Below are 26,232 nucleotides of genomic sequence, written 5' to 3'. Positions count from 1 at the left end.
TTTTAGCTCAAGGCATCTTTTTTGGAGAAGGTTTCAAAGAGCAACTTTTCCCCCAAGCCGCCTGCAAAACGTCTCCTGCCTGACTGTGCGGAATGTAGAGCTCTGGAGGTGTCTTGTTTTTCCTGCCCGACTATTTTGCTCTCTGGTCAGTGTCACTCTCAGCTTGTGCTCGACATGCCACCATTTGCTGGAGGTTGCCCCAGGACATTTGCTTTGCAGGCTCTGATTCTGGGAGCTTTTTCAGCCCAAAAAGTACATAGTTGTACTCAGCTGGTCCTGCTGATTCTGGCAACACATGGTTTTCTTAAAAAATTTTTGATGTTCAATGAGTTATCTCTGTAGCAGACACAAATACAAGAATCTTAGCCACTTGGAAGACCCATCTACCTCCCAGTGACAAGCACTGAGTTGATCTGCCCTCCGCAGACCAACAGTTTTTCTGTGCAGCAAGAAAAAACTAAGTTTGCAGAGCAAACATCCTGGGGCAACCTTCAGCAAATGGCAGCAGGAGGTATCCGTCAGCTGCACACAAAACATCAAGCTGGGGGTTAAACTGACCAGAGAAGAAAACAGTTGGGTGGGAAACAGCCTCTTTTCCGCTCCGATGCCTTTGCTGTCTGGAAAGCACACCAGAAGCACCTCTTGTTAAGAAGTTCCCGCACATCTTTTTTTTGGGTGTGCAAAGTGGAAAGAGGCAGTTGCCTCTTTTCAAGACGTCTTTTTTGTGCTGTGCAGAACTGACGTCTGTGCCTTGTGGCACAACTGAATTTCCACTGTAAAGCATTTGAGAGGCAGCACTTTAAAAAAAGGCTTTTTTCTCTCTCCACAAAAATGATCCAATCTCTGACTGGTTCAAATAGCACTACTTGTAGAGAAAGTTGATGAGCAGCCCAATCCAGAACCCCCAGAGACCATTAATCAAATCTACTACTATTATATCTAGGAAAGAGCACAGATTCCACCTGATGCTGTATGGTAGCTCTGTCCACACCATCACTAAATTATGCATAAATTATTGCCTCCTTTCTTAACCCTTTAGGTTTTCTTATGGGATTGGTAAAAAAACCTCCATGCTTGCTTGCATTGTTCACAAATGCATGTTTTGATTTCAGTACTTACAGCATTGGAGAAGCTTATCCCCATCTCTGCAATAAGGGAATTGGTCTTTTTCAGTGGTGTCTGAAATACAGAAAGGATGCATAAGAACTACAAGTGTGAAAGACTCTAGACAGAAGTATTTTGGATTTCTTTGTCCTGTGTCTTCATAGATCATCAGAACTATTCCAGTAAAAGTCATGTTGCAGTTGTTATTTCTTAATTAAACATAAAAACATTTTATACACTGATTTAAATATTTAGTTATTTAGTATACGTGTACCCCATCATTCTCTTAGGACTCAAGGTGGCTTACTTAGTATAATCCCATGAAGAGTTAATTCTGTTCAAACCCATTTATTTAATTTATACGGGAGTAACTCTGCACAGGATTATTCTGTAAATTAATTTGATTTTACCTTATGCCAGTTACTTCTTACTCTTAAAAGTAAATCTTCCAAGCCTGCCTCACATTTTAATTCAGAAAAACAACAACCCTAAATGAACAGCAACATTCCAGTCACTGAAAGTCTCCTTCATGCATGAATTGGTAACCTTATTTGTATTTTGAAAGTTCCCCGTGTATAACCACTACACAGCTGACTAATAGTTTGCTACTGTTCTCCAAAGTGTTAAGAGTAATTTATTTTTAATAAAATTAACCAACCGCTCAAGACACCCAAAGTCAAATACAAAAACGTCTTATAAAACTAAGCAGACAGTATCACAAAACCTTTAGTAAACTTTGAAGATTATTTTTAAATTTCAGAACAAATCCTTACAGCTTCTTTGTCACTCTGAATGGTGGGGCCATATTGAATCCAAAATCCTCATGCTAGGCTACTCTTTGGATTCCTTGGCCATGCTTTCATCTACAGAGACATTTCAATCCCTGAAAAGAAGGCTGCTGGATCAAGAACATCAATTCTTAATCAAAAAGGCCACCAGGTCTTGCTCAGATGTAGTAGTGCACTGCCGACCCAGCAGTGCCGTAGTAGAACGTTGGGACGCCAACGGACCTGCGGCCTTGCCGGTCGCATCGCACCCCCACTCCTCATCCCCCCATGAGTCACGGGTCGTGAACTGTCTAGCTCAATCACCGGGCGCAGGGACAATGGTCTTGCCCCCAGGTGAGGATTAGGCTCAGACGCGTACGCTCTTCTCCGCACGTAGCCAGGTGAGATCATACATCACATGATGATCTCCAGAACTCCAGATCTCCCGGAACTCCCCCCAGTCACTCCCTCCTACGCCCCGATAGAGTAACAATAAAAGGTGCCAGGAACCGGCAGACGGGAGACTCGCTGAGGAACACGGACTTCTCCGGGTCTCCCGCTGCTGGCGATCTCCACCAGATGTTATCTCCGGCGTCTCGTCTCGTTTCTTACGCTGACCGCGTGGGTCGAGCTACAAGCTGGTGCGAAACCCGGAATCCTCGAACCTCCACCCTGCTCAATCGCCTGGGGAAGGGCCGCGATATCAGAAGTCCGCTGGATCGGCGCATCCAGGGACCACCGTTTCGGTATCGCTTCGTCCTCTGGATCGGCGATCCAGAGACACGCGTCCTAGGACACTCTCTCGTCCGGACAGAACACTGGTGAGTATGGGAGCTTGCAAAAGCAGGGCTTATGACAAGCACGTTGATCTTAACTGAAAGCGCATCTAAATGCGGCAGGGTCCCCGTGAAGAGAAGGGAGCTGCGCGAAATTGGTTGAGGAGATTGGCTCAGTGTCCATGGTACCCAGAGGGGGGACATTGAATCTTAAGGACTGGGAAAACATCGGGCGCACTCTTCGCGACAGAGCCTCGCTACCGATGTCGCTGCTACTGACGTGGAGACAATGTTTTGTCGCCATCAGCCTGCAGACCTATGGCTCCCTTGCTGTAGGCCGCCCTCCTTTCGATCTTTCACCTTCAATTTCAACCCCGGAATTTTCTCTATCCACTAAATTGGACGCCTGTCCTCCTTCACCCATTTCAAACTCTCCCGCGGCTCAGCCGCCTCTCCCCTTGCTCCGCCTTCATTTTCCGAAGCCACTGCACCTCCGCCAGCGCCACGTAATGGCGCTGGTTTCAGAAACTCTCGCGAGGAACGTATTAGCCACGATCTGCAGAAGAAAGAAACCCTGACGGAAGAGCGATGCCGATATTCTTGCATTGTGCCCCATCCACTTCACAGATACTGAGGAGGATGGCATAGTTCGGCGGGTTGTCGAGTACGCCCTGAGCTATAATATCCTTACCGAAGCTCCGCAGCAATGCGGGACGTAGGAGTCACTAGCCCCTACGTGAGAGGCATGCTGGAAGCCATCGCAAGGAACCACCTAATGGTTCCAGATGACTGGAAAACCACCTTTCGCATGCTCCTGGAGCCCTGGCACAATTTGTGGTCTGGGAAAGTGAGTTCCGCCAGCAATGCTTTAACAGAGCAGCCACCTTCTGGCGGCGCCTACACCGCCGCTCAGCTTTACGGCTTCGATGCTTTTGCCAATCCCAACGATCAGATTGTACTGCCTGAGGCCACCCTTACGGTCGCCTCTGAGTGCGCCTATAAGGCATTTATCAAAGTCCCCAATGCCGGCCAGCCAACCCAGAGTTTCTCCTCCATCCGGCAAAAACCCCAAGAGCCCTATGCCGAGTTTGTGAACGGGCTCCAGGAAGCGCCCAAGAGGCAGGTAGATAGCGAGGAGGCCCATCACGCGCTCCTCATGCGCCCCGCAAAAGAGATCGCCTCCATGGAGTGCCGCAGGGCAATCACGGGCCTAGGCAAAAATCCTGAACTGGCGACATGCTTAAGGCTTGCCAGGACATTGGGTCCTCCGCCCACCAAGCTAGCCTCCTCGCCGCAACACTCTACACCGGCGGGAGAGAGGCTCAGGAGATCTGCATGAACTGCGGGAGACCCGGACACATCCGAAGGTCGGGTAGGCAGCCCCGTGTGGGGGCCTACAACCCCGATCGAGCAGGGTCCACCCCAGGAGGAGAAGGCCACCTAAAACCCGGTGCCCACGTTGCCAGAAGGGCTTCCATTGGAGAAACGACTGCCCGTCGGGAAACTCCCGCCCGGGCGCCTCCCCAGCCCAGGACCAAGGAGGAGAGTACTAGAGCAGACCCAAACGCCAAGGCCCCTGCCAAAACCACCCTCTCGTGGCATCTCGGCCGCATGCACCCAGCCCATCTCCTTTAAGTTCCCCACGCAGGTCCTTGTCGCTTCAACCCAGTATGACGAGCCCATCCCTACCGGGACAATTGGGCTGGTGCTGCCAAAGGCCTCTGCCGCTGAACAGGGACCGCTTCATCGCCCCTCGGAGGATCGACTCCACGCACCAAGCGACCCATCCACCTCCAGGTCTGGACAAACATCCCACAGGAGCTGCCCGCTGGAGCCAGCTGCGCCAGTTGATTCTCTTGCCCTTACGCGCTGCCCGCTGCCGACCTAATAAAGGCTACGCAGCCCCAGCAGCCAACATGGCGAGCCTACACCACCGTCGCAGCGGTGGAGACACCTATCGGGAGCTCCGGCCCATATCTGGAGAGCTTCGCCATAGAAGGATGTAAAGTTCAAGGGCCTGGTGGACACCGGCGCTGATGTTACTGCCATCAGAGCAGCCGAGTGGCCCGACCAGTGGCCACCGAGGCTTGCCCGCACATCTGGTGGGAGACAAACCGCGAGACGGAGCATCCGCCCGCTCACGGTCAACAGCCCCGGACTCGAGCGGCAGCTCACAGTCCGCATCGTTCTAGACATCCATGTCAATCTCTGGGGAAGAGACCTCATGAGTCAGGTTAAAACGACTCTGGTCTGGGATGGGTAAAGCCGTCACGGATCATTGATTCCAATCGTGCCTTCCGGTTGCCTCCTAATTTCCACAGGAAAACTGTTTCCTCTCCCTCCTCTTCTCCTTCTGCTTTTCGACCAGTAGATGCGGGAGGGCCAATTGGCTGACTGACCCTCCCTTGATTAAAAATCTGGGCCCGCCCTGATACCGTAGCACTGTCAGGACAGGCCCTAAACTAGGGGATGCTGCCGCGACCAAATTCACCCATAAAACCGCTTGGGCACCCCAACAATGTTGCCCTCCGGTTTTCTGACTTATTCGGCCTCTTGGCCGAGGCCGCCCCTTAAGGAGCGGTCTCGGCGGGCGGCGATTCCCCAAGATAATTCGATCACAAAATTTAGCACCATCCAGCTTCTTGCATTAGCCACCAAGGTCACGGTAAGTGCAACTCCCTTGCAAAGAAACCCCCCTTTCTTTCTCCTTTGTGTGTGCAGGAATTTGCCTCTAATTGCCTGATTGCTTCATTCCCGGATGCACCCATCCCCCCAAAAGGTGCTTCCAAAGCCCCCTTTGTGTTGCTGATTAAGCATGCATACCCATAATCCCCCCAGGACCCGCCTGTTCCCTCCCCCCTCAAGGCTCGGACCCTCGCCTTGACGCACCCTGATGACGCTCTGAAGCCAATTCCCGCCAGGTCCGCCTACCTCCTGCCCTCCCTGTCAAACAACTAAAGAAAGAGGAGTGTAGGCGGCCCCCAGGAGGGTTGCATTAAAAGCAACCTTCACAGGCTGCAAAACAAGCCAACAAGCCTTCTTCCTTCCCATATTAAATCTAAACACTAACTCGATCCCAATCTCCGCCATCCGCTCTAGAACTGAGCCTGGCGGGACTCCGGCCCCCCCCGTAACCGGGGAAAGGGGGGGGGGTTTCCGGCACCCTTCCTACAGGGTCCCGTGGACTCCGATTCGCCATGACAGGCCAACCCATCGAATGGCGCCAGGAGGGAACCAACCCCATCCCGGAGATGGAACGCATCTCTCTAGAGGATCCCGCCCAGCGATCCCAGCAGGAACGCCGTCGCCAACGCCCAAAGACCCGAATGACCTGGGGAGACGTCAAGGCGACTACCAGCCAGGCCCTAGCGCTGCTGCGCCAGCAAGACTCACCCGAGACACTCCGAGAACCTCTGTGCCGCTCTCTTTGCGATCATCACCACCAACTCAGCGACCACCATCCTTTGCCTGCTCTGCTGCCCCCTGCCGATGGCGCTCGGCCACCCCCTGACGAGCTTTCACCAGACCAACCTCTGGGACCTGTTTGCTGCCGCTGCCATCGCCTCATCTTTCTGCCTGGGCCAGTCCCTAGTAGTCGGGAGCCTCCTGAGCTCCTTCCTGCGCCCCGTCTGCCAAGCACCCGGAGACTTCCTAGCGGAGTCTGGGCTGAGCCCCTTCATGAATGCCTCATCCATCAGGTATTCTATGAGCGCCGACTGGGGACCCGTTGTCCAAACCCTCCCGGCTGGCGCTCTTTCCCTTGTCACCAGGACGGTCGCTAACCACGAGTCCAACACCTGCGCCCGCATCACCGGCGCAGCCGAACGGGGAACCGACCCGGGCCCATTCGTCGGCTCGGCCAGTTGGAACTGCACACACATGGAGGACATTCCCCGTGGTTGGAAACATCCTGCTCCCCAGGGGCTGGTTCTGGACCTGCGGGGAGAGGACGCTTAACTACATCCCCGCCCGACTCCCTGCCGGAACTCTTTGCTGCCTCAGTCGCCTCACCATTGTCCTACCCCAGGCTCCACCCCGGAGCCCGGACGCCGCCGCCGCCGCTCCGCCCTGCCTTTCGACCCCTCCTGTCGGAGCGACGCGGTCGCCCTCTCCGAAGCGGAGTTCGTCTCCCTCGCAACTTCCCTAGTGGGAGTCCCCGGACTCGCCTCCTACAATGCTAAGACTATTGGCCGGCTGGCCTGTGCCCTTGCGAAGTCCATCAACTCTACCTCCACCGCTCTGGATGCCCTGGCCTCCGAGCGGCAGGAACTTCGTCAAGCGACCCTAGACAATCGTGTCGCTATTGATTATTTGTTGTTGTTACATCACCAAGGTTGTGAGAATGTACATAATATGTGTTGTTTTAATCTTTCTGATAATTCCCAGTTGATCCACATGAAAGTGCGTGAGCTGCAAGAAGTTGTATCTAATCTGAAGTATGATGTTTTGCCCCATTGGTGGTCAGCCCTCTGGAGCTGGCTGCCGGGAGGATGGTTGAGTGCTATTGTACAGCTCTGCATTGGTTTAATTGTGTGTCTTGTTATCGGATCTTGTTTCGTTCAATGCGTGTCTAATATTGCCTGTAACGTGTGTAAGAAACCCCTCGCATTTCCCTTACCCCGCAACCAAATTCTAATGTTGCACAAGCAGCTTGGCCAACTTGACCAAACGGCGGAGGAGACAAGCGTCCCTTTAAATCGCCCCTTAGCGTTTCGGCCCCCCGTTTTCTAAAATGTAAAAAAGGAGGAGATGTAGTAGTGCACTGCCGACCCAGCAGTGCCGTAGTAGAACGTTGGGACGCCAACGGACCTGCGGCCTTGCCGGTCGCATCGCACCCCCACTCCTCATCCCCCCATGAGTCACGGGTCGTGAACTGTCTAGCTCAATCACCGGGCGCAGGGACAATGGTCTTGCCCCCAGGTGAGGATTAGGCTCAGACGCGTACGCTCTTCTCCGCACGTAGCCAGGTGAGATCATACATCACATGATGATCTCCCGACCTCCCGCTCTCCCGGAACTCCCCCCAGTCCTCCCTCCTACACGCCCCCGATAGAGTAACAATAAAAGGTGCCAGGAACCGGCAGACGGGAGACTCGCTAGGAACACGGACCTCCGGTCTCCCGCTGCTGGCGATCTCCACCAGATGTTATCTCCGCGTCTCGTCTCGTTCTTACGCTGACCGCGTGGGTCGACTACACTCACCTCTAGCCCTGGGTATCTCCTGCATGGGGAGCAGGGGGGCTGAATATCTCTATCAAATAATTACCCCCAGGTTATGTAGAGCAATGATGCTGGCTTGCTGCAATGCTCTTCCATCAGCTGCACTAAGAGGGAGATTTGCCAAAATTCCTTACCATCAAAGGCTTTGTGCATGCAAAGTCCATAGTGTAGAAGCTGTGTAGACTCCATAGTACATATCTTGCTCTACTGCCCCCTTTATACTGCACTTAGAACAAAACTGCTAACGCCGCTGTTAGCTAAAAAAAAGAGCACGCTTCCAATTTGCAGAAGATTGTAGTCTTATTAGACAACCCCAGCAGCGATGTAACTGATTCAGTAGCCAAATGTCTTGACTTATTTATAATTCAGAGTCCTAAGAGTAAACTTGACTAACATCTCCTTCTCCTTTTATTTTTATTGTTATTTCTTTTTTCTTTCTCCTCCTTCGTCTGGCCTGAATGAACCTATTGTTTACGGAAATGCACTGTTATGCCAATACAGGTTGTTGATGTTGAAACTTCAGATTCACATTTTATTGTGTAGCGATAGGCCTGAACATGCTTTAAAAGCCATCTTCCATCATTAAAGGAAGACCAGTGAAAACAGCAACTGATCCAATTCAAGTCTGTATTGATCACTCCTAACTCACGAAAAGGGGGGGGGGGAGATTGAAACAATACATAAACATAAAGACAATTTTCTCAAGCATATTAAATCCCAATTTAACAGTGTCAACCCTAAGTACAAGATCAGCAGCTAAGATTTTTGAGAAGCGAGGCAATTTTTGAATCTACAGTTCAACTTCTAAAATACCAGAAATGCTTCTCCTAGTAATCCATTCCAGAAATGCTCCTGTTAAGCAGACATTCACTGGGAGGTTTGGGTTGAAATACCAATTTCCCTGATTAGAAATGTTCTCAGGACACATGTGGCCCATCAGTATAGGGCAAAATAGCAGTTTCTCAAGAGAAAAGTGTTTGAATGAACCTAGGAAATACTCATTACATAACATTTTCCTTTTTATTTTTTTTGTGTTTAATTCATCTCCTGTATTGTGACAATACAGCATGACTACTATAAACAGTGGAAGGGCATCTCCAGCACAGAACATATACATCATGAGAGATAGCTGACACTAAGTATGTCACCACATATTACTCCAAAATGACATTAACAAAGGAAACACTTAGAAATAAGAAAAGTGTGATTGTTCAAAATATCATTTATCATTGGTGATGTAACTTACTGTGTTATACTTATAGAACAAGGGCACAAGGAAGTTGTGGGTAAAACTTGTGTGTATGCTTCCATAGGCAACATTCAGCTTCCAGCATTTCACTGTGTGCAAACACATTCCTGTTTTCAAACATTTGTGGCAACATACCAGAAGCTGAACCCTGTCATCAACCAATTCAGCACAATCCCATCTAAACACACACCTAGTTCACTGAAGGATAACAGCCAACACCGGCAACTTAGCATTCCAAGTCTTTCCCCCAAAAATTACCAGGTGTTTGAGCAGGCGGACCTCCAGCATCTGAACAACAAAAGCGCTTCTACGCTTACAGTGCAATCCAGAACAGAGTTACTTCATTCTAAGCCCACTGAAGTCAATGGGCTTAGACTGGAGTAACTCTGTTGTGAATTGCACTGTCAGTCTTGCAAAGGCTAGATAAGTAATGACGAGTTGCGGTACCCCAGGCATCCCGGTGCTCCATCACAGCCGATTCCAACATCACTCCAAAAGTGTGATTACTCCTCAGGGGCTCAGAGAGGAAGGGGCTTTGGACTCCGCAGCCCAAAGGGCACATAGAGAAGCAATCCCTCCCTCCCCGACCATGGGTGTCTTCAAAGCATTCATTCTACAACTTGGGCCTCAGCCACTATAGGGCTATTTCAACACCCACCTCACCGGATTGCAAAGACCCCCTCCGCCACTCGCAGCGCTTCCCCGCTCCCTTTCCCCAGACCCCTTCACAAGGACGCTAAAAAAAACACACAAGCGCGATTACCATTCCGCCGAGGCAGGCATCCTGGTCGTCTGTCACGATGAGCACCACGTTGGGCTTTCGTGCCCTATGGACGCCGGCGATGAACTCGAGCAAGGCCAAGAGTATGGAGAGGGTCCGTACCCAGGCTGCGGCGCGAGCCATCCTGCATCCGCGGATGGAGGGGGGGGCGGGGCGGGCAGCGGCGCGCCAGACAGTCACGAGGGAGGGAAAGAAACGCGCACGTCTCCCGCCCCCTTCGCAGACGATGGTAGAGGGAGGGGCCCTGCAGGAGGCGGTGACACGTGACCAGCACGCTCGCCCCTAGCAGCTCTATGTCCCGCCCACTGGCTCTGTATTTCTCTAAGCTTCCGCCCTCGCTCAAATGCCTGGTTGCAGTCACCTCCCACAGGCGGAGCTTACTGTGGGCGATGCTTGCTTTCTTCCGTTGCGTATGGTATTCAGTAGCTGTGCGGTCCGTGGGGTGGTGCTCAACTTTGGAACAAGTGAAGTATTAAATCGTTGTCATAAGAGTTTGACAATGAAACTCTGCTCAGGACTGGATCTACATTTCTTTCGTTTTTTAAAAAAGAAAGACAAAGGTACAAAATGGTATCCCAATTATATTATATAAATATAAATAATAAAGTAATACACAAAATAAATTATACTGTTAATGAATAATTACACTTTTACGTTTTGTTTATAATATTTGAATATTTTCCCCAACCCCACTGCACACATAAAAACCCAACCCAAGGACACAGTTTTTCAGCCTATCTTTTTTCTGGACATTTTGACATGGAAAACACCAAACGTATGTCATGATCCTGTGCAGTCTAATAAAGCACAGCTTAAGAAAAGCTTTATCTGATAATTATGTTGCTAGAAGCTAAAATTACTAAACTGAAGCTACAGTACTTTAGTCACTGGAAAAGACTCATGAGAAAAAAATAATGCTAGGAAACGTTGAAGGCAGATAGAAGAGAGAGGGACCCATCATGAGATGGATTTGACTCAGTTTGCATGATCTCAGTTTGCATGATCTGAGCAAGGCTGTTAACAGGAGGATGTTCTGGAGGTCTTTGATTCATGTCAGAATTGACTTGATGACAAATAACGCACATGAACAGGCCCCCTTTTCTCAAGATGTAAAATTAGACTCTTTGGAGAAGACTATCATAAGAACAAGCCTGCTGGATCACACCAGAGTCCATCTAGTCCAGCACTCTGCTACTCGCAGTGGCTCACCAGATGCCTTTGGGAGCTCACATGCAGGATGTGAAAGCAATGGCCTTCTGCTGCTGCTGCTCCTGAGCACTTGGTCTGTTAAGGCATTTGCAATCTCAGATCAATGAGGATCAAGATTGGTAGCTGTAGATCGACTTCTCCTCCATAAATCTATCCAAACCCCTTTTTAAGTTATCCAGGTTAGCGGCCATCACTACCTCCTGTGGCAACATATTCCAAACTCCAATCATGCGTTGCGTAAAGAAATGTTTCCTTTTTTAGTCCTAATTCTTCCCCCGCAGCATTTTCAATGTATGCCCCCTGGTTTTAGTATTGTGAGAAAGAGAGAAAAATTTCTCTCTGTCAACATTTTCTACCCCATGCATAATTTTATAGACTTCAATCATATCCCCCTCAGACGTCTCCTCTCCAAACTAAAGAGTCCCAAATGCTGCAGCCTCTCCTCATAAGGAAGGTGCTCCAATCTTTCAATCATCCTCGTTGCCCTTCTCTGCACTTTTTCTATCTCTTCAATATCCTTTTTGAGATGTGGTGACCAGAACTGAACACAGTACCCCAAGTGCAATCACACCACGGCTTTATATAAGGGCATGACAATCTTTGCAGTTTTATTATCAATTCCTTTCCCAATTATCCCCAATTATTGCCTTTTTTCACAGCCGCCATGCATTGAGTTGACATTCCTATGGAACTATCAACAAAGACACCCAAATCCTCTGAAGATGCCAGCCACAGATGCAGGCGAAACGTCAGGAGAGAATGCTGCTAGAACACGGCCATACAGCCCGGAAACCACACAGCACCCACACCCAAATTCTTTCCTGGTCTGCACTGACCCCTGTAGCATGTATGTGAAGTTTGGATTTTTTTTGCCCCTATGTGCATCACTTTGCATTTTGCTACATTGAACTGCATTTGCCATTTCTTAGCCCACTCATCTAATTTATAAAGGTCTGCCTGGAGCTCTTTGCAATCCTTTGCGGTTCTCACCACCCTACCTGGGTCTCAGAGGTAATTCACAGTTGTTGGTAAGGCAAAAGCTGTGGCTGTTTGTGAAGTGAGACTATGTTGAGCAAAGAGGAGGAAGAGCTAAAAGTTCCTGAGATGTTCAAAGATATCAAGTTCTATGCAGTGGGAAACAGACCCTCACACAATCTTTCTTGGCCTCGTTAATCTCCCTTATTCCCTTGACCAAGACTTTGCTCTTCCACCTGGATGACTTTCCAATTCTTTGTCTTCAAACCCCTCCGCCCCCCTTCAAGGACTGAACATTAAGAGTGGTCATGGTAGGCTTTCAGAATACAAGACTTCTGGGGAGTGGGATTATGGTGCATTTTAGGCATTCAAAGAGGCAGAAGAGTTTTGGGGGCTGGTGATCATTCACAGTTTAAAATGCCCAGTGTGCCACTCTTTCCTCCCCCTCCCTCCCTCCCTCCCGCCCACCCACCCGCCCGCCTTTTGCTCCATTGAGGTGCTGCAAGGCCTGGAGCAGTCTGGGGTCGAATGGGGCAGAGGAGAAGAGGATGAAGTTTTCTCTTGCCCCACTCCAGCCCCTCTAAAACTGGGAGTTGTGTTATGCTGGGTTTTGCCAAAGCCCACAAGTAGTCTCGCCCCCTTATCTGATAAGGGGCAGCCAAGTTCTGGCACCCCTTGATAAACTAATTGCTACCAAATCCCCTGGCCCAGATTGCATTCACCCAAGAGTTCTTAAAGAGCTCAAGCATGAAATTGCTGATCTGGAATCCCCATATCAATGCTTTCAATTCAGAAATCGATCTAATCCAAGCCTCATTTCTGAGAAGAGTAATGGGAGTCCCCAATAGTATCACCTTCACTACTCTGTGTCTTGAATGTGGATTATCCACAGTCGAAACCCTAGCTTGGATTTTCACAATAAAATTCTGGCTCAAGATCCACTTTAGATCCAAGGATGACGACATTACTGTACACCTACTTAAAGATAATTACGTCTCCAAATGGTCCAAGGCAATTACCAACAAAATTAGGAGCATTGGAATAGATCTAACTGTCCTTCAAAACAGCAATGAGAACTTTATTTTCTGCCTAATCAAAGACAGACTGAAAGACCATGAACGGCAGGCTTTCTATTCATCAAAAATTCCAGTCTGTTCTCCTTGAGCTTTGGGCATCCTTCCCAAGTACGGAGTTATAGCCAATTACCTAGCAGCTACTCTACCGGTAGCCCACCGTCGGGCATTTATGTTAGCCAGATTCAACAGTTTTCCTTCAGCCTCTACCAACGGAAGGTATTACCAAATTCCAAAACAACAAAGACACTGTCGCTGTGGCTCCACTGACTCTCTTACCCATGTCCTCCTAGAGCAGGGGTAGGGAACTTGCGGCTCGAGAGCCACATGCGGCTCTTCTGCCCTTGCACTGTGGCTCCACAAGCTGAGCCGCCAGCCCCATCCTTGTCCGCCCTGCGGGCAGCAGGGCGGGTGCACCAACTGCCCGCAGTCGGCTGGGCTGCACCGCGGGCTTCCCCTCTCGCCTGCTCTGTTGGAGCGGGGCGGGCACTTTCCCAGCAGCCATTGAGGCAGAGCTGCCGGCTTCATCCTTGCCCGCCCTGCAAGCAGCAGGGTGGGCGCATCCATGTGCTTCTCAGAATGAGCGGAGTAAGAGGTAAAAAAACCCCAATATATATAGTGTTATCTTTATTTTAAATGTCAAAAATTATTTGCGGCTCCAAGTGTTTTCTTTTCCCGTGGAAAACGGGACCAAATGGCTCTTTGAGTGTTAAAGGTTCCCTACCCCTGCCATAAGTGATATAGAGGAACAGGAACGGACTTGAGATCAAGACACTGCTGCACACAAAAAGTGAGCTTTCCCAGAGACTTCTGTTCCCTATCTCTTGTGTCAAAGGATGTTAGGGGTGGGTGCGGAATTCAAAATTGCACTTTTCCCATGGTTCAAAGTGTCAACTGACTGGAACAATGGGGTTAGCCAATCTCCATTGTCTCACTCTAAGGTAATTTAATCCATGCTCCAAGCTTACCATTACCAGTACTTATTTTAACAGACCAAGCATTCAATTGTTTTCTGATGGCCCATCAGGCCTCTATTATTTTTCTGTTCGAACCCCCGAAATGTAATCAAAATTTGTCTAGTTGTATTAAATCAGATGAATAATGACTATAGTCCAGCTACTGGATTCTATCAGGTGGCAAATGGATACCATAATTTGAAACAGATTTGCTAACCTTGGTGAAGGAAGCAGACAGCAAAGAGGTGTCCCAAGCAGAATTTTCACTCAAATGCAGAGAATTTGAGAATGACAGTTCTAAGATAATAAACCATGTATTTACCAAGGCCTTCCTAGGGTGCTGCAATAAACAAATTACCCAAGCGATGAAAGGCATTAAGTTTCTACATTATCCACATGATTCTCTGGCCTTGCTCAGCTTTTGCTGGGAAGACTTTTCTGTCTCATTCAAGTCTCCTGCATTGAGATGCAGCAGAATTACCTGCTCATAATTGAAGTTGCCCGTTATATCTCAGGATGAATTATTTCCCCTTCCAATTAAGAACGCCCTGCTGACCTGTGAGTGCTATTCCACTTTGGGGGGTTAAACATCCAGCAGCTGCTTTGGGTTTTCACCCAGCAGTGGAGGTGAAATCATAGGATGCACTCTTTAGTGTTCAAGTTACAGCATTCTATCTGCTCTATTACCTTTAATCTTTGTCCAGGCTGTCTGCCCTTTGTTGGCTCCGCACAGTAATAGCTGCCATCAAGATGGAGTCCAGGTTTCAGATCTCCTTCCATCAAGTTACCAACCAAATAGACTTCTTTAAAAGGCCTCAGTTTCCCTCATGTCCAGGAATTGAACAATTCCACCTCCCCCCCTCCTGCCCCAAGTAGGTCAATCCAGGAACAGATACAATCTAGCATTTGGCACCCTCAAGTCTCCTTCACAACCTATCAGAGTGTAAGTTGGTCTTTTGTCTCTGCTGGCTAGACACATTAGCTTAGAAACTGAGTGCTCGAGAGAGCCATTGAAGGGATGTAAAATGCTTGAGAGCAATTAACCACTCTGTTTCCTTCGCCTGTATGTGATAGCAAGAAGCAAATGGTTCTTTTCCCCCCAGGGATTTCAAAAGTATTAAGCACATCAGAGAATAATAAAGATGTATATTCATGCCCCTTTCAGCTTTGGGAACTTTAATATGTGTGTTTGTGTGTGATATTCTGATGCCTAGCCCTGGGATGAAGTTCTGTCTGAGACCAAGAGATAAAGCAACTACGACATTCCATTGACAAGTGCAAATTCCCCTTACTCCCAAGAAGTTCAGCATTAGTAACCCCTTCCAGCCTGATTCTGTTGCAGGGCAATCTATGGCACAGAAGGGGAAACTTGAGGTTTACCACTCAATATCACAATTGTCTTCTGCAATATGCTACTACACTAAACCAACAAAGAAGCTTCTCAAAACCCTCAATAGTGTGATGTAGCTGAAAGAGGAGTATACTTCTCCCCAACAGGCACACTCAGAACAGTGCAAAATGAGCTAGTGTACGCAAATAAGCTTTTAGGTGTTGATTATACCTTTGGGTATCTTCGAGGAAGCTGTTAAATAATAAGCTACAGATAGAGTAACAGCCTTATTTTTACCAGACAGCAAATAAATTAAATGATAATTATGTGAACATACTGGAAAGTGTAAGATCAATGAATAAAAGAAGATCTTATAAAATAATATAAATCACAACTGAATACATACAGTAACATACCGAAACCAGGCTTCTTTATTCAAATACTCTCAAACAGCTGAAATTTTAAAATTTTATTAAAAAGAAAGAAAAAGAAATGATAAAATCATCTCTCTCGCAGCTCTAGACAGTTCCAAGTATAAAAACAATACAATACAAGGCTATTCAGCCTAAGGCAGAAGAATAACCAGAAAATCTCAAGAAGAATCCTTTTGTAAGGCTGGACACACTCAAAGTTGGCTTTATCAAAAAGGAACGAACTTTATTGATTTATGTCGCTCTAAGTACAGGGTGCTGGAACGGAGAGTTCTTGCCCTCAGTTCCAGTGTTTATAAGGTGTGTGACTGGGTAGTTCTTCATAGCGCAGGAGCTGTGAAATGAAACTAAACAAAACGAAACTCAACCCTGACATCCCACTCCCCTTAAGACCCTTTCCCACCTGGTTTGTCCAGGTAGGCATGGTGGAACGCCTGGATCAAGCAAGGAGCAGCAACATGTTGCACAGCCACCCACTTGTTGTATCTCTCAGGAAAGTCCTTCCACTCCACCAGATACTGGAGTGTGCCTCTATGAATGCGAGAGTCCACGATCGCACTAATCTCCTGGTGCACCTCTCCATTGACCATATATACTTAGGGCGGAGGGGCATCCGGGTGCCAGGAGTCAGCCAGCGCAGCCTTTTTTAGCAGGCTCACTTGCAATACCGGATGGATACGGGCCAGAGTTTTCGGAAGGTCGAGCTCTACTGCCACCGGGTTGATTACCCGGAAGACGCGGAAAGGCCCGATGTACTTAGCACCCAGCTTTCACATCCCCGTGAGACCCCGTAGCTTCTTGGTGGAGAGGAAAGCCTGGTCCCCTACAGCGTACACGACGGGCTGCCTCTTCCAGTCAGTGAAGCATTTGTAATCGGCTTTGGCTTTGTCGAGGAACTCCTGAGTGGCGCTCCAAATGGCGCGCAGGGAGGTGACCCATGCCCCCAGGTCAGTTGGCTCAGCCGGGAGCACCCCCTCAAGGGGAAAAGGGTCATAGTCCTGTCCGTAAACTACCTTGAACGGGCTTTGCCCCGTGCTAGCGTGTATTATAAGCGTACTCGGCAAAGGGGAGGAACAACGCCCAGGCTTCGTTGTGTTGATTGACATAGCAGCGGAGGTATTGTTCGAGGATCCCATTCACCCTCTCCGTCTGCCCATCCGTGGCAGCGCGGTAGGCCGAGGACAAGCCCAGTTCCACTCCCAAAAGTCCCATGAATGCATGCCAGAAGCGAGAAATGAATCGGGGCCCCCGGTCCGATATAACTTTTCGGGGTGCTCCATGCAGCCTGTATACATGTGTGAGAAACAAACAAGCCAGTTTTTTGGCCGAGGGGAGCCCCCTGCAGGGAATAAAGTGGACCTGTTTAGAAAAGAGCCACCACCCAAACAACCGATTTCCCCTTGCATTCAGGCAGATCTGTAATAAAGTACATGGAGATGCACCGCCCCGCGGCCTCGGGGCTTGGTAGTGGCTGGAGCAGACCCGGCTGTTTCCCCGTGATGTGTTTTACTGTGGTGAAGACAGGGTATCCAGCCACATAGATGGCCACCAGAATTGCCACCGGGCGAGATGCAGGGTTTTTACAAATCTGCAATGGCCCGCGGATTTGGCGTTGTGACAACTGGTCGAAGTCTTCTGTGCACAATGATGGTGTGGAGTTTGCACATGCCACTCCTTTGGAGCACCTGTTCATTAGTGTGTGGTCATAATATCGGATCTTCAGGATTTGGCGTAGGTATTTCTGTTGGAAAACGTTGAACTTGTTGTTGATACTTGTAGATGCCTTCCAGGTCTCACTAGCATAAATGGCTGTCGAGATCACAATGGAGGTGAATAGGTGGAGCTTGGTCTTTAGGGCAATGGTTGGTGAGAACCAGATCTTGGGGTTTTATAGGGATGGGATACTAGCCCGACGCTCAACCCTCCTCCTTTCACATCTGGGCTTGGGACCAGCAATAACAGTTGTAAAATCATCTACAAATATTTAAAACACTTCAGTAATTCCAATTATTTCCAGCTATTCAATCCAAGAGGCATGACATAACAATCCTACAGCATGACATAAACTTAAAGATATCCTAAAGGAAAAAATAGAGAGGAAAGGGAAAAGGGAAAGGAGAGAGAGGGGGAGCATTCAACATGTTTCAATTTTACAGAGGAACAGCACCTTCAGAAAGTCACCAAAACCACATCAGGAGGTGATGTTAATATTAAAAGCTAATCTGTTAATTTTAAGAGGCATTTCAGAACAGCTAGATTCAATTCCAGTGGCACCTTAGAGAGCAACAAGAGTTTCAGGGGATAAGATTTCAAGAGTTGAAACTCCCAATTCTCGAAAGCTTATACCCTGAGATTCCTGATGGTCTCTAAGGTCCTCCTGAACTGAAATCCAACTGCTGTACTGCAGACAACCATGGTTACCTTCTGAAATGCATTTCAGAATGAATGTCATCTAGTCTTGCACTATACCGCAAAGGAAGAATCTTAATACTCTTACTACAGAGAAATAAACTGAAGCTAAGATTGATACCCAAAGCCACCCACTGAATTAAGGGCGGAAGAGAATTACAATGGATCAGTGGTGGGATTCAAATAATTTAACAACCGGTTCCAGTGATGGGATTCAAATAATTTAACAACTGGTTGTTTACAATTACCATTTTAACAACTGGTTCTGCTGAAGTGGTGCGAACCTGCTGAATCCCACCACTGAAATGGATGTAGAAATAAAACTTTCATAACAATAGGGTCTATATTTCAGTAGAAAAAGTTGACCCCCCCCCCCCTTTGGGAGCTCTAACACAACAACATTTAGCCAATATAATTTTTATTTCTAAAGTTCTTTAATTCAGAAGCTGTGCCTGCAGAATTTGTCCCTCAAAGTACTTCTAGGAACTTTTTTGTAATACATTCTTTATAATCCTGCACTACCTATAGTTCCAGTTATCAGAAATAGGAGAGGGTAGCATCTAAAATGAATCTCTTTTGATACTTTTTTATACCCCACTTTTCTTTTCAATGAGAATCCAAAGCAGCTTAGTCCATCCCCCCACCCCTACCCCGTTCCCACTCTACACAATGATCTTGTGAGGTAGGTTAGGCTGAGAGAACATGATGCACACCAGATCACCCGGGAGGTTCCATGGTAGAACAGGGACTGGAACTCAGGTCTTTAATGCCCTAAGCCAGCCCTTGATTAACAAAGGTGTTATGGTATAGGCTTCCATAAGCCAGAACCATGAGTGCTAGCGTCCTAAGGAGCAAGTCCTCTTTCCGGAAACAAAACGCCAGAGGCAAGCGTGCAATACGAACCATCTCTAATGAACGACTTTTTTTTTTTTTTGCGCAAGCTTCTTCGGAGGCGGGAAGGGGGAGAATGGAACGAAGACTCCACTTTCTCCACCTGCGCGCACCGTCATCCTTGGGCCGAGATGATTGGCTGGAGGAGCCGGCAGGTGAATCGCACGGGCTCCCTTAGCAGCCTCACTTGGCGGCAGAGGAGTGGAGTGTTCTATTCACAGGGGAAGGGGGCGCAGCGGCAGAATATTTTGGCAAGCGCAGAGCCTTGTCCTTCTCCCCCCTCTGTCCCGAGGACAGTGGGCCAGACCCGGAACTCTGGCCGTGCAGCCGCTTCGCAGTTAGGCGGCCAGGAACGTTCATGGGCATGGCTGGGGCGGCTGTGTGGGGACGCTGAGGCGGTCGGAGGGTGGGAGGGAGGCGGGAATGGAGCTCGCGGAGGTTGACCTGGGTGGCGGGGGTCATGCGGCTGGCAGGAGTAGCTCGGAGCCCGCGACTGTCCGAGGCAGGGTGAGCAGTAGCGCCGACAGCCTGGCCGAGGAGGACGAAGCGGCGGATGCGGCGGTGCCGTCGGCTGCGACCGGGCGGCCCAGCCGCGCGTCGTCCATGGTGAGCGGCCTCCTGGTCGAGCTCTACAGCGTGGGGCGTCCCCGCCACCGGGACAGCGTGGACAGCTCGACGGAGGCTTCAGCCGGCTCCGACGCCTTCCCGGGCGGCAGAAGCAGCAGTGCCGGGTCGCGAGTCCTGCAGGAGCTGCAACGGAGGCCGAACCAGCGCCACCAGAGGACTTACCTGGCCCAGAGAGGTAAAACCGGGAAGGGGGTGGATAGGTCTCGCCTTCCCACGGACCTGGTTTCTGCGAATTACACTTCTGCGGCATGTGTCCTCTCGCTCCTTGGGGCTGGTTTTAGTTTGGTAGTCCTGGAGCTACACCTCGACCAGGAATAGGAAAGGGGAATAAAGCTCTGCAAAAAGGGAAACGGGCCAAAGCGGATGCAGCATTCCAGTAGCCAAGCTCTTTGCTTCGGCTGAAAGTTAGAGGCACCCTCTACTGGTCTCCGGTGTCTTTGACATGGAGCCTATGGACTACTCATCCTCAGGTAACAGGCAAGACTACAGCTAATGGGGCGTTAAACAGACGTACTCTAGAGGTTGAGGTTCAGAGTACTGGCACTGGCCCCTCCCACCATCCCACCCATCTGTTCAGGCACCTACCCCACCCTGCTCTTGATCTGGCCTGCTGAGCTGCTACCCCAATCCCCCCATTACAATCTGGGCTGGTGAACTGCGGTAACCACATCCCCCTGTGCTGATCTGGGCTAGCGAGTCTGCTGTAGGGTCACTAAGGCAGCCACGCTCCCCAGTGCCAACCACCTTCCCCAGGGTTCACCAATCCAGAACACCTCGTTGTACATGCCAATCTAGCCTGGTGAGCCTGCTGTAGGCTTGCCAGCTGGGGCAGCCATCCCCCCACCTTGCTGATCTGGGCTGGTGAGCCTGCTGTGAGGTCACCAGCTGAGGCAGTCACTTCCACCCTCACCCTGGTGCTGACCATCTTCCCCACTGCTGATCTGGACTGGTGAGGCTGCTGCGAGCTTGCCAGCTGAAGCAGCTACCCCCTCTCCCAGTGCTGTTGTGGGCTGGCGAGTCCACTGTGGGCTCACAGCTAAGGCAGTCCTCCCCACCCTGACACCCCCCCATTAACAATGTTGTTCTGTGGAACACTGAAGGTGTGACATGCAATAATCTCTTATATATGAAAGTCCTTTTTTAATTTCCACAAAAACATGATTTCATATAATGCACTGATTATGATTACAAAGGTAGGAAATACATTCTTGGATATTATGTTTCAGGTGATGAACCGTGGTTAGATAGTGAACTAGGAATGAAGAGACTCTGGTTCAAATTCATGTTCTTCAAGAAGTTCACTAGATGTTCTTAGGCCAATCAAATTATCTCCTAGAACTGATATAAGGATAAAATGTGGAGGAACTTGGTCACTCTGATTTCCTTAGATGAAGGACTGGAGAACAGTGCAATACATAAACATTTTCTGTTTTATCTATAGATACTAATGAACTGATGACCATAATGCGAGAGCTGAACTACAGGATATGTGTTCAGTCATCCAAACTACTCCGCCTTCTGAAACAAAAGGACAGGCTTTTACACAAAGTTCAGAAGAACTGTGATATTGTAACAGCCTGTTTGCAAGCAGTGTCCCAGAAACGACGTAAGTTGTGTCTTTATGTACAGTTTATTATAAGATGCCGTATTGCTCTCATGAAGTTTTCAAAATGCTTTCTATGTGAGGAAGGATAATTTCTCTTTCATAAACATCTGGAGAACAGGAAAAAAGGTTGAGTGTTATTCTGAACTGGAGCTTTTTTCATTTAAAATTTGTATTATGTGCACAAATTGTATTTTTCTAGGGTCTAAAGTATAATTTTCAAGGAATATCTGTGCTAATTGTTCCATTAGAATAAATTGCTTGTTCCAGAATGTGCAGAATTTGGTGGGTTTTTTAAAAAAATAGGCCACTGTACAGTCAGAGTTTCAGTATGGCAACATATAATACTAAGCTGAAAATACCGCTGACATCAGAGTATAATGTTATGTACTGCTTTCAAACATTTTAATTGAATAGGGCTTAACTTTATAGCTGGATTGTTCCCACATGTCAATCTTGCAGTGGGAGACAAATGTAACTTCTAATGTTTAAGAATATTACTCATCAAAAACTATGATATCATTGAAAAGTATTCCTAGTTGTTTATACATTCTAAGAGCAATATTGGGTATAAAATGTAACAAGCTACTTCATCCTCTTTCAAAAACTAATGTTTGTCTTGTATCTCTTTTGTTAACATGCAGCATACCAGTATGTTATACTCAGGTACTGTAAACCAAAAAAAGCATGATCACCACAATAACATTAGCTTTTGAGTGCATGTTGGTTTTTAAATGCTTTCATAGAATATGCTATATGGAGCTTGTTCAGTTTTGCTGTACAAGTATAAAGTCTTTTTCTACAAATGGACGAGAATACTACATCTAAATTAAATAGCTGTTTAAAATCTCTTAACTTCAGATTTCAGAAATGTATACCCCTTTTTTCTAAGATAGTCATGTGTACATTCTCGTAAGCATAGGCATTCTCAGTTTTTATCATGTTAAGGTTTCCCAAACTGAAATATAGGTTGCTATTGAAGCATAACTGGTACTGACAGAGGCAATCAGTTGCCTTGTTAGTATTCACCACTAATAGAGTTGGTTGACCATTTGCACTAAGGGAAAATGACTGGGGAGAAAGGAATGATAGGAGTCTTGTTTCATTTGTCAGTGAAAGCAAGCATGATTAAATTAACTATATGAGGATTCCGAACCAATGCCAGCAATATTTTTCATTGTTTTTCAAATCCACTTCCAAGTAATAGGGTATTTTTGAAAGTAGGAGTTTTCAGATCTGAGGGAAAGAGATGGTGTAGAACATGCACACCATTTGCTTTAGTTTATTCTGTCTTTGTTAATGATTTGCAAATGGCCTTTTAGCTCATTTTCAGTGTCACTTCATGCTGACTAGGCCTGATGTCAGTGGTGTGAAAGATATTTCTGTGTTGATAGGCTCTTACGGGAAAAGTACAGCCTTGAGGCTTAAACCTTTGAAGCTGGAGTAGTGAAGCCTGGGCTGAATCCTAACAATATCTTAAGTCATATCCAAGGGCTTAGGCAGATGTACAATGGGGTTTTTGAATTTAAACATCAGGCTGTGTCTTCATTCCTGGCTCAACAATGCTGTCAACTCAGTTTCAGCATCAGATTGTGTGATGCCAAGTGTCGGGGGGGGGGGGGGGAGCTTTCTTCCGTAAGATCTGGGTTCTTTGCTCCAAAACTCCACTTCCAGCTGAGTTCTCAAAGATTTTTATTGAAAAAATTCAAAACAAAGAAATGAAACAAACTTTGGTTACAGAGATTTCTCAGCTGATCACGTTCCCTTTTGGATTCCTTTGTCCCCATTCTGGGAACCCATGGCCCAGAGATGCTTCTCTGGCTAGGTCCTGAGGTGGAATCTGAAATCCTTTTTTTTCACCTTCCCAGGAAAACTGTGTTCCAACCTCGAGGTAATTTAGGCCTTTAAGTGCATCCTAGCACCTTTGTATCGGGTTTCCTGTTCTCCATGTAGGAGATTAAAGATCTTTTTTACAGTTATGTGTGAGTTCCTTTGCTTCAGTGATAGCAGCTTTCCATCACAGATTGTCATTGATATGGAGAGGTGCTGTTGAAGGAGCAGTCCTTGGGCATATATAGAAAACTAGCTGTATAGTCGTTCAGATCCTTTGCCACTATTTTAAGGCAAATTTAGCATCTCTGACACAATTATAGCTGCTGCTGCTTGAAACTTGGGCTGAGAATTTATTTAGTTGATTTTTATCTCTCCTTCTCCCTTCAAATGCATCCCAAGGTGGGTTACAACAATCTTAATGGTAGTCACCTTGCTGCAAAATTCTATTATTTATTTACTTATAAAATGTATACTTCTTTTTTGCTGTCATCCAGACCACTAAGTCAGCTAACAAATTAAAAACATACTTAATATAAAAATACATTGTAAAAACCATTACAACTAAACTAAAAAGGAGCAGCAGTGGTTAAGAGCAGGTGCACTCTAATCTGGAGAACCGGGTTTGATTCCCCACTTCCACTTGAGCTGTGGAGGCTTATCTGGGGAACTAAGATTAGCCTGTGCATCCCAACACATGCCAACTGGGTGACCTTGGGCTAGTCACAGTTCTTCAGAGCTCTCTCAGCCCTCACCCACATCACAGGGTGTTTGTTGTTGGGGGGGGGGGGAGGGAAAGGAGATTTTAAGCCCCTTTGAGTCTCCTACAGGAGAGAAAGGGGCGGTATAAATCCAAACTCTTCATCTTCTTCTTAAAATACAAATGTGCATGCTATTATTGCCTTCCTCTGCAGAGTCTTCCTTAGAGGTCTTCCTTTCAAGTACTGATCCTGCTTAGCTTCTGAGATCTAATGAAATTTTGCTATACCATGTTGCTTTCCCTCCAAAAATGCTAATATGAAAACATAAAAAACTAGGGAAGGATCACTATGTGTGTGCCAGACAAAAAGTGTTCACTGGCTGGTGGAAGAAGGGGACAGAAGAGTTCCAGAGTTTTGGTGGCACAGTTCAGAAGGCCATCTCCCAGGTTGCCGCCAGCCTAATCTCATAAGGCAAGGGCACTTGAAGCAGGGCCTCAAAAGATGACATATCTGAAGAAGCCCTTCAGATATGTTGGCCCCAAGCCAAGATTTAAAGAACACTAGTATTTATAATTGTGTCTGGAAATGACAAGGGACATACAAGCTGGCAGTATACCTCAAACCTGCAAGGATCCACCTCACATCGTCACTGAATAAACTGAAAAGTATTCCAAACAGCTGTGGTGTTCTTTGAGTGTGTATGTTAATTAATATAACATGTATAGCTTGTATATATTTAATATCTGTAACTTAGGAAAAAAGAAAGCTCTTAAAAGATAGGCATCCCATTCCAAAGGGTGTGTGTGCAATGCAGTCATGCTACCTCCAAAGAGGCGTCTAGTGGTGTGGCTGTCAGGAAAACAATGGAAAACTGTTGCCAGCTGTGAAAAATCCCATTCAAGACATGCCTTACAGCATCCTTTTTGGTGGTATAAGTCTGCACCTGGAAAAGCAGGTGCTCCAAGGTCAAAAGGACTGTGGAAGTTGGCCCGGCCCCTGGGAACGCCCCCAACCATGCCAGCACAGCCTCCTGTGGCAGCAGACTGGTGGCATAGGGGCAAACTTCCATATTCAACCACTCTGGAGTCACTTGGGCAGTGTAAGTGACAATGACACGAGCACAGGGATCATGCTGCATCCAATGCGGCTTAGACCCCCTCCCCCCTGGATTGCACCGTAACATTATTTCAAACACATATTGACATGGATACAACCTGCTAAATTCCTAGGTGTTAATTAACCTGTTCATGTTGGAATAGATAGAATGTCATAACAAACCATATGAACAGTGACGTAGGTATAGATTTTTTATGGGGTGGGTTCGGGGACAGGGGAGGCATGCCCCACCTGCCGCTGGGGCGTGGCCATGTCTACCCAAGCCTCACCCCCAGCCTCAGTGCCTATAAAAGCAGCTCTCCGAGGCCAGGGACGGCAGTCTCCCCTGCCCCGCCCGCCCCATTTTCCCACTGGCTGGGCTCCCAGCTGGCAGCCAGCAGTCCCTTCTGCCCTCCCCTCTTGGCAGAGGCGTAGCTAGGGAAAATGGAGCCCGGTGTAAAATTTGAGTTTTGTGTCCCACCCCCACCCAATGCGTGGCCACTGTGATGCTGGAATCCACCCCCAAACAGCATCACTTTCAATGGTGTTTAAACTAGGCAGCCCAGATTTTCCTTTTAAATCTACCTTAAAGGGAGAATCTGGGGTCCCCAGTTAAAACAACATTGAAAGTGATGCTGTTTTGGGGTAAATTGTTCCCCACCCTGAAACAGCATCATTTTAGATGTTGAATCTGTGGACCTCAGATTCTCCCTTCAAATCCATGCCGAAGGGGGTGGATTTAAAAGGAGAATCTGGGAAAATTTGGGGAGTGCCTACTGTCACAGGTGCCATTGTTAAGCTAGCAGCTCCAAACTTTCAGGGTCTCTTTAGGAGTCTCTCCTGATGATACCACCCAGGTTTGGTGGGTTTGGTTGAGGGGGAACAAAGTTATGGACCCTCAAAGGTGTAGCCCCCATCTTCTATTAGCTCCCATTGGAAACAATAGGAGATGGGGGCACCTCCTTTGCGAGTCCATAACTTTGGACCCCTTGAACCAAACTTCGCCAAACCTGGGTGGTATCATCAGGAGAGTCTCCCAAAAATCCCTGAAATTTTGGTGCTGCTAGCCTAAAACTGCGCCCCCTTCAGGCAAACAACTAAACCACTAAAAATACAAAAAACAAAAACGGGGGTGGAGCTTCGGACATGTAATGGTTTGAACCTGGGAACCCCCCCTTACCTATGTCCTTGCATATGAGGCTGGC

The 26,232-nt window shown here is 47.8% G+C and overlaps 2 protein-coding genes across 4 annotated transcripts in view; one reads left to right on the top strand and one right to left on the bottom strand.

Annotated features, from left to right (window-relative positions):
- Positions 1-10,134, bottom strand: part of GNS (glucosamine (N-acetyl)-6-sulfatase) — a 30,351-nt gene extending 20,217 nt beyond the window's left edge. The window contains exons 1-2 of the mRNA XM_048499173.1: positions 9,880-10,134; positions 1,120-1,179 (exon numbers count right to left, since the gene is read on the bottom strand). Coding sequence (XP_048355130.1) covers positions 1,120-1,179; positions 9,880-10,020 — 201 coding nt within the window. The 5' untranslated portion in view covers positions 10,021-10,134. The remainder of the gene's footprint in view (positions 1-1,119; positions 1,180-9,879) is intronic.
- A 9,421-nt stretch (positions 10,135-19,555) lies between these two features.
- TBC1D30 (TBC1 domain family member 30) overlaps positions 19,556-26,232 on the top strand; it is a 37,770-nt gene continuing 31,093 nt past the window's right edge. Inside the window, exons 1-2 of one of the 3 annotated variants that reach the window (XM_048499637.1) lie at positions 19,556-19,973; positions 21,240-21,404. In XM_048499637.1, the coding sequence (XP_048355594.1) occupies positions 19,595-19,973; positions 21,240-21,404 (544 nt within the window). In that variant the 5' untranslated portion in view covers positions 19,556-19,594. Of the gene's footprint in view, positions 19,974-21,239; positions 21,405-22,047; positions 22,068-26,232 lie in introns of those variants that run through there. The other 2 variants (XM_048499638.1, XM_048499643.1) reach the window with 2 other exon arrangements.

This window comes from Sphaerodactylus townsendi, linkage group LG06 (assembly GCF_021028975.2).
Source record: "Sphaerodactylus townsendi isolate TG3544 linkage group LG06, MPM_Stown_v2.3, whole genome shotgun sequence".
Lineage (NCBI taxonomy): Eukaryota > Metazoa > Chordata > Lepidosauria > Squamata > Sphaerodactylidae > Sphaerodactylus > Sphaerodactylus townsendi.
The sequence above is the reverse complement of the archived record's forward strand: the minus strand, read 5'-3'. Positions and strand labels throughout refer to the sequence as shown.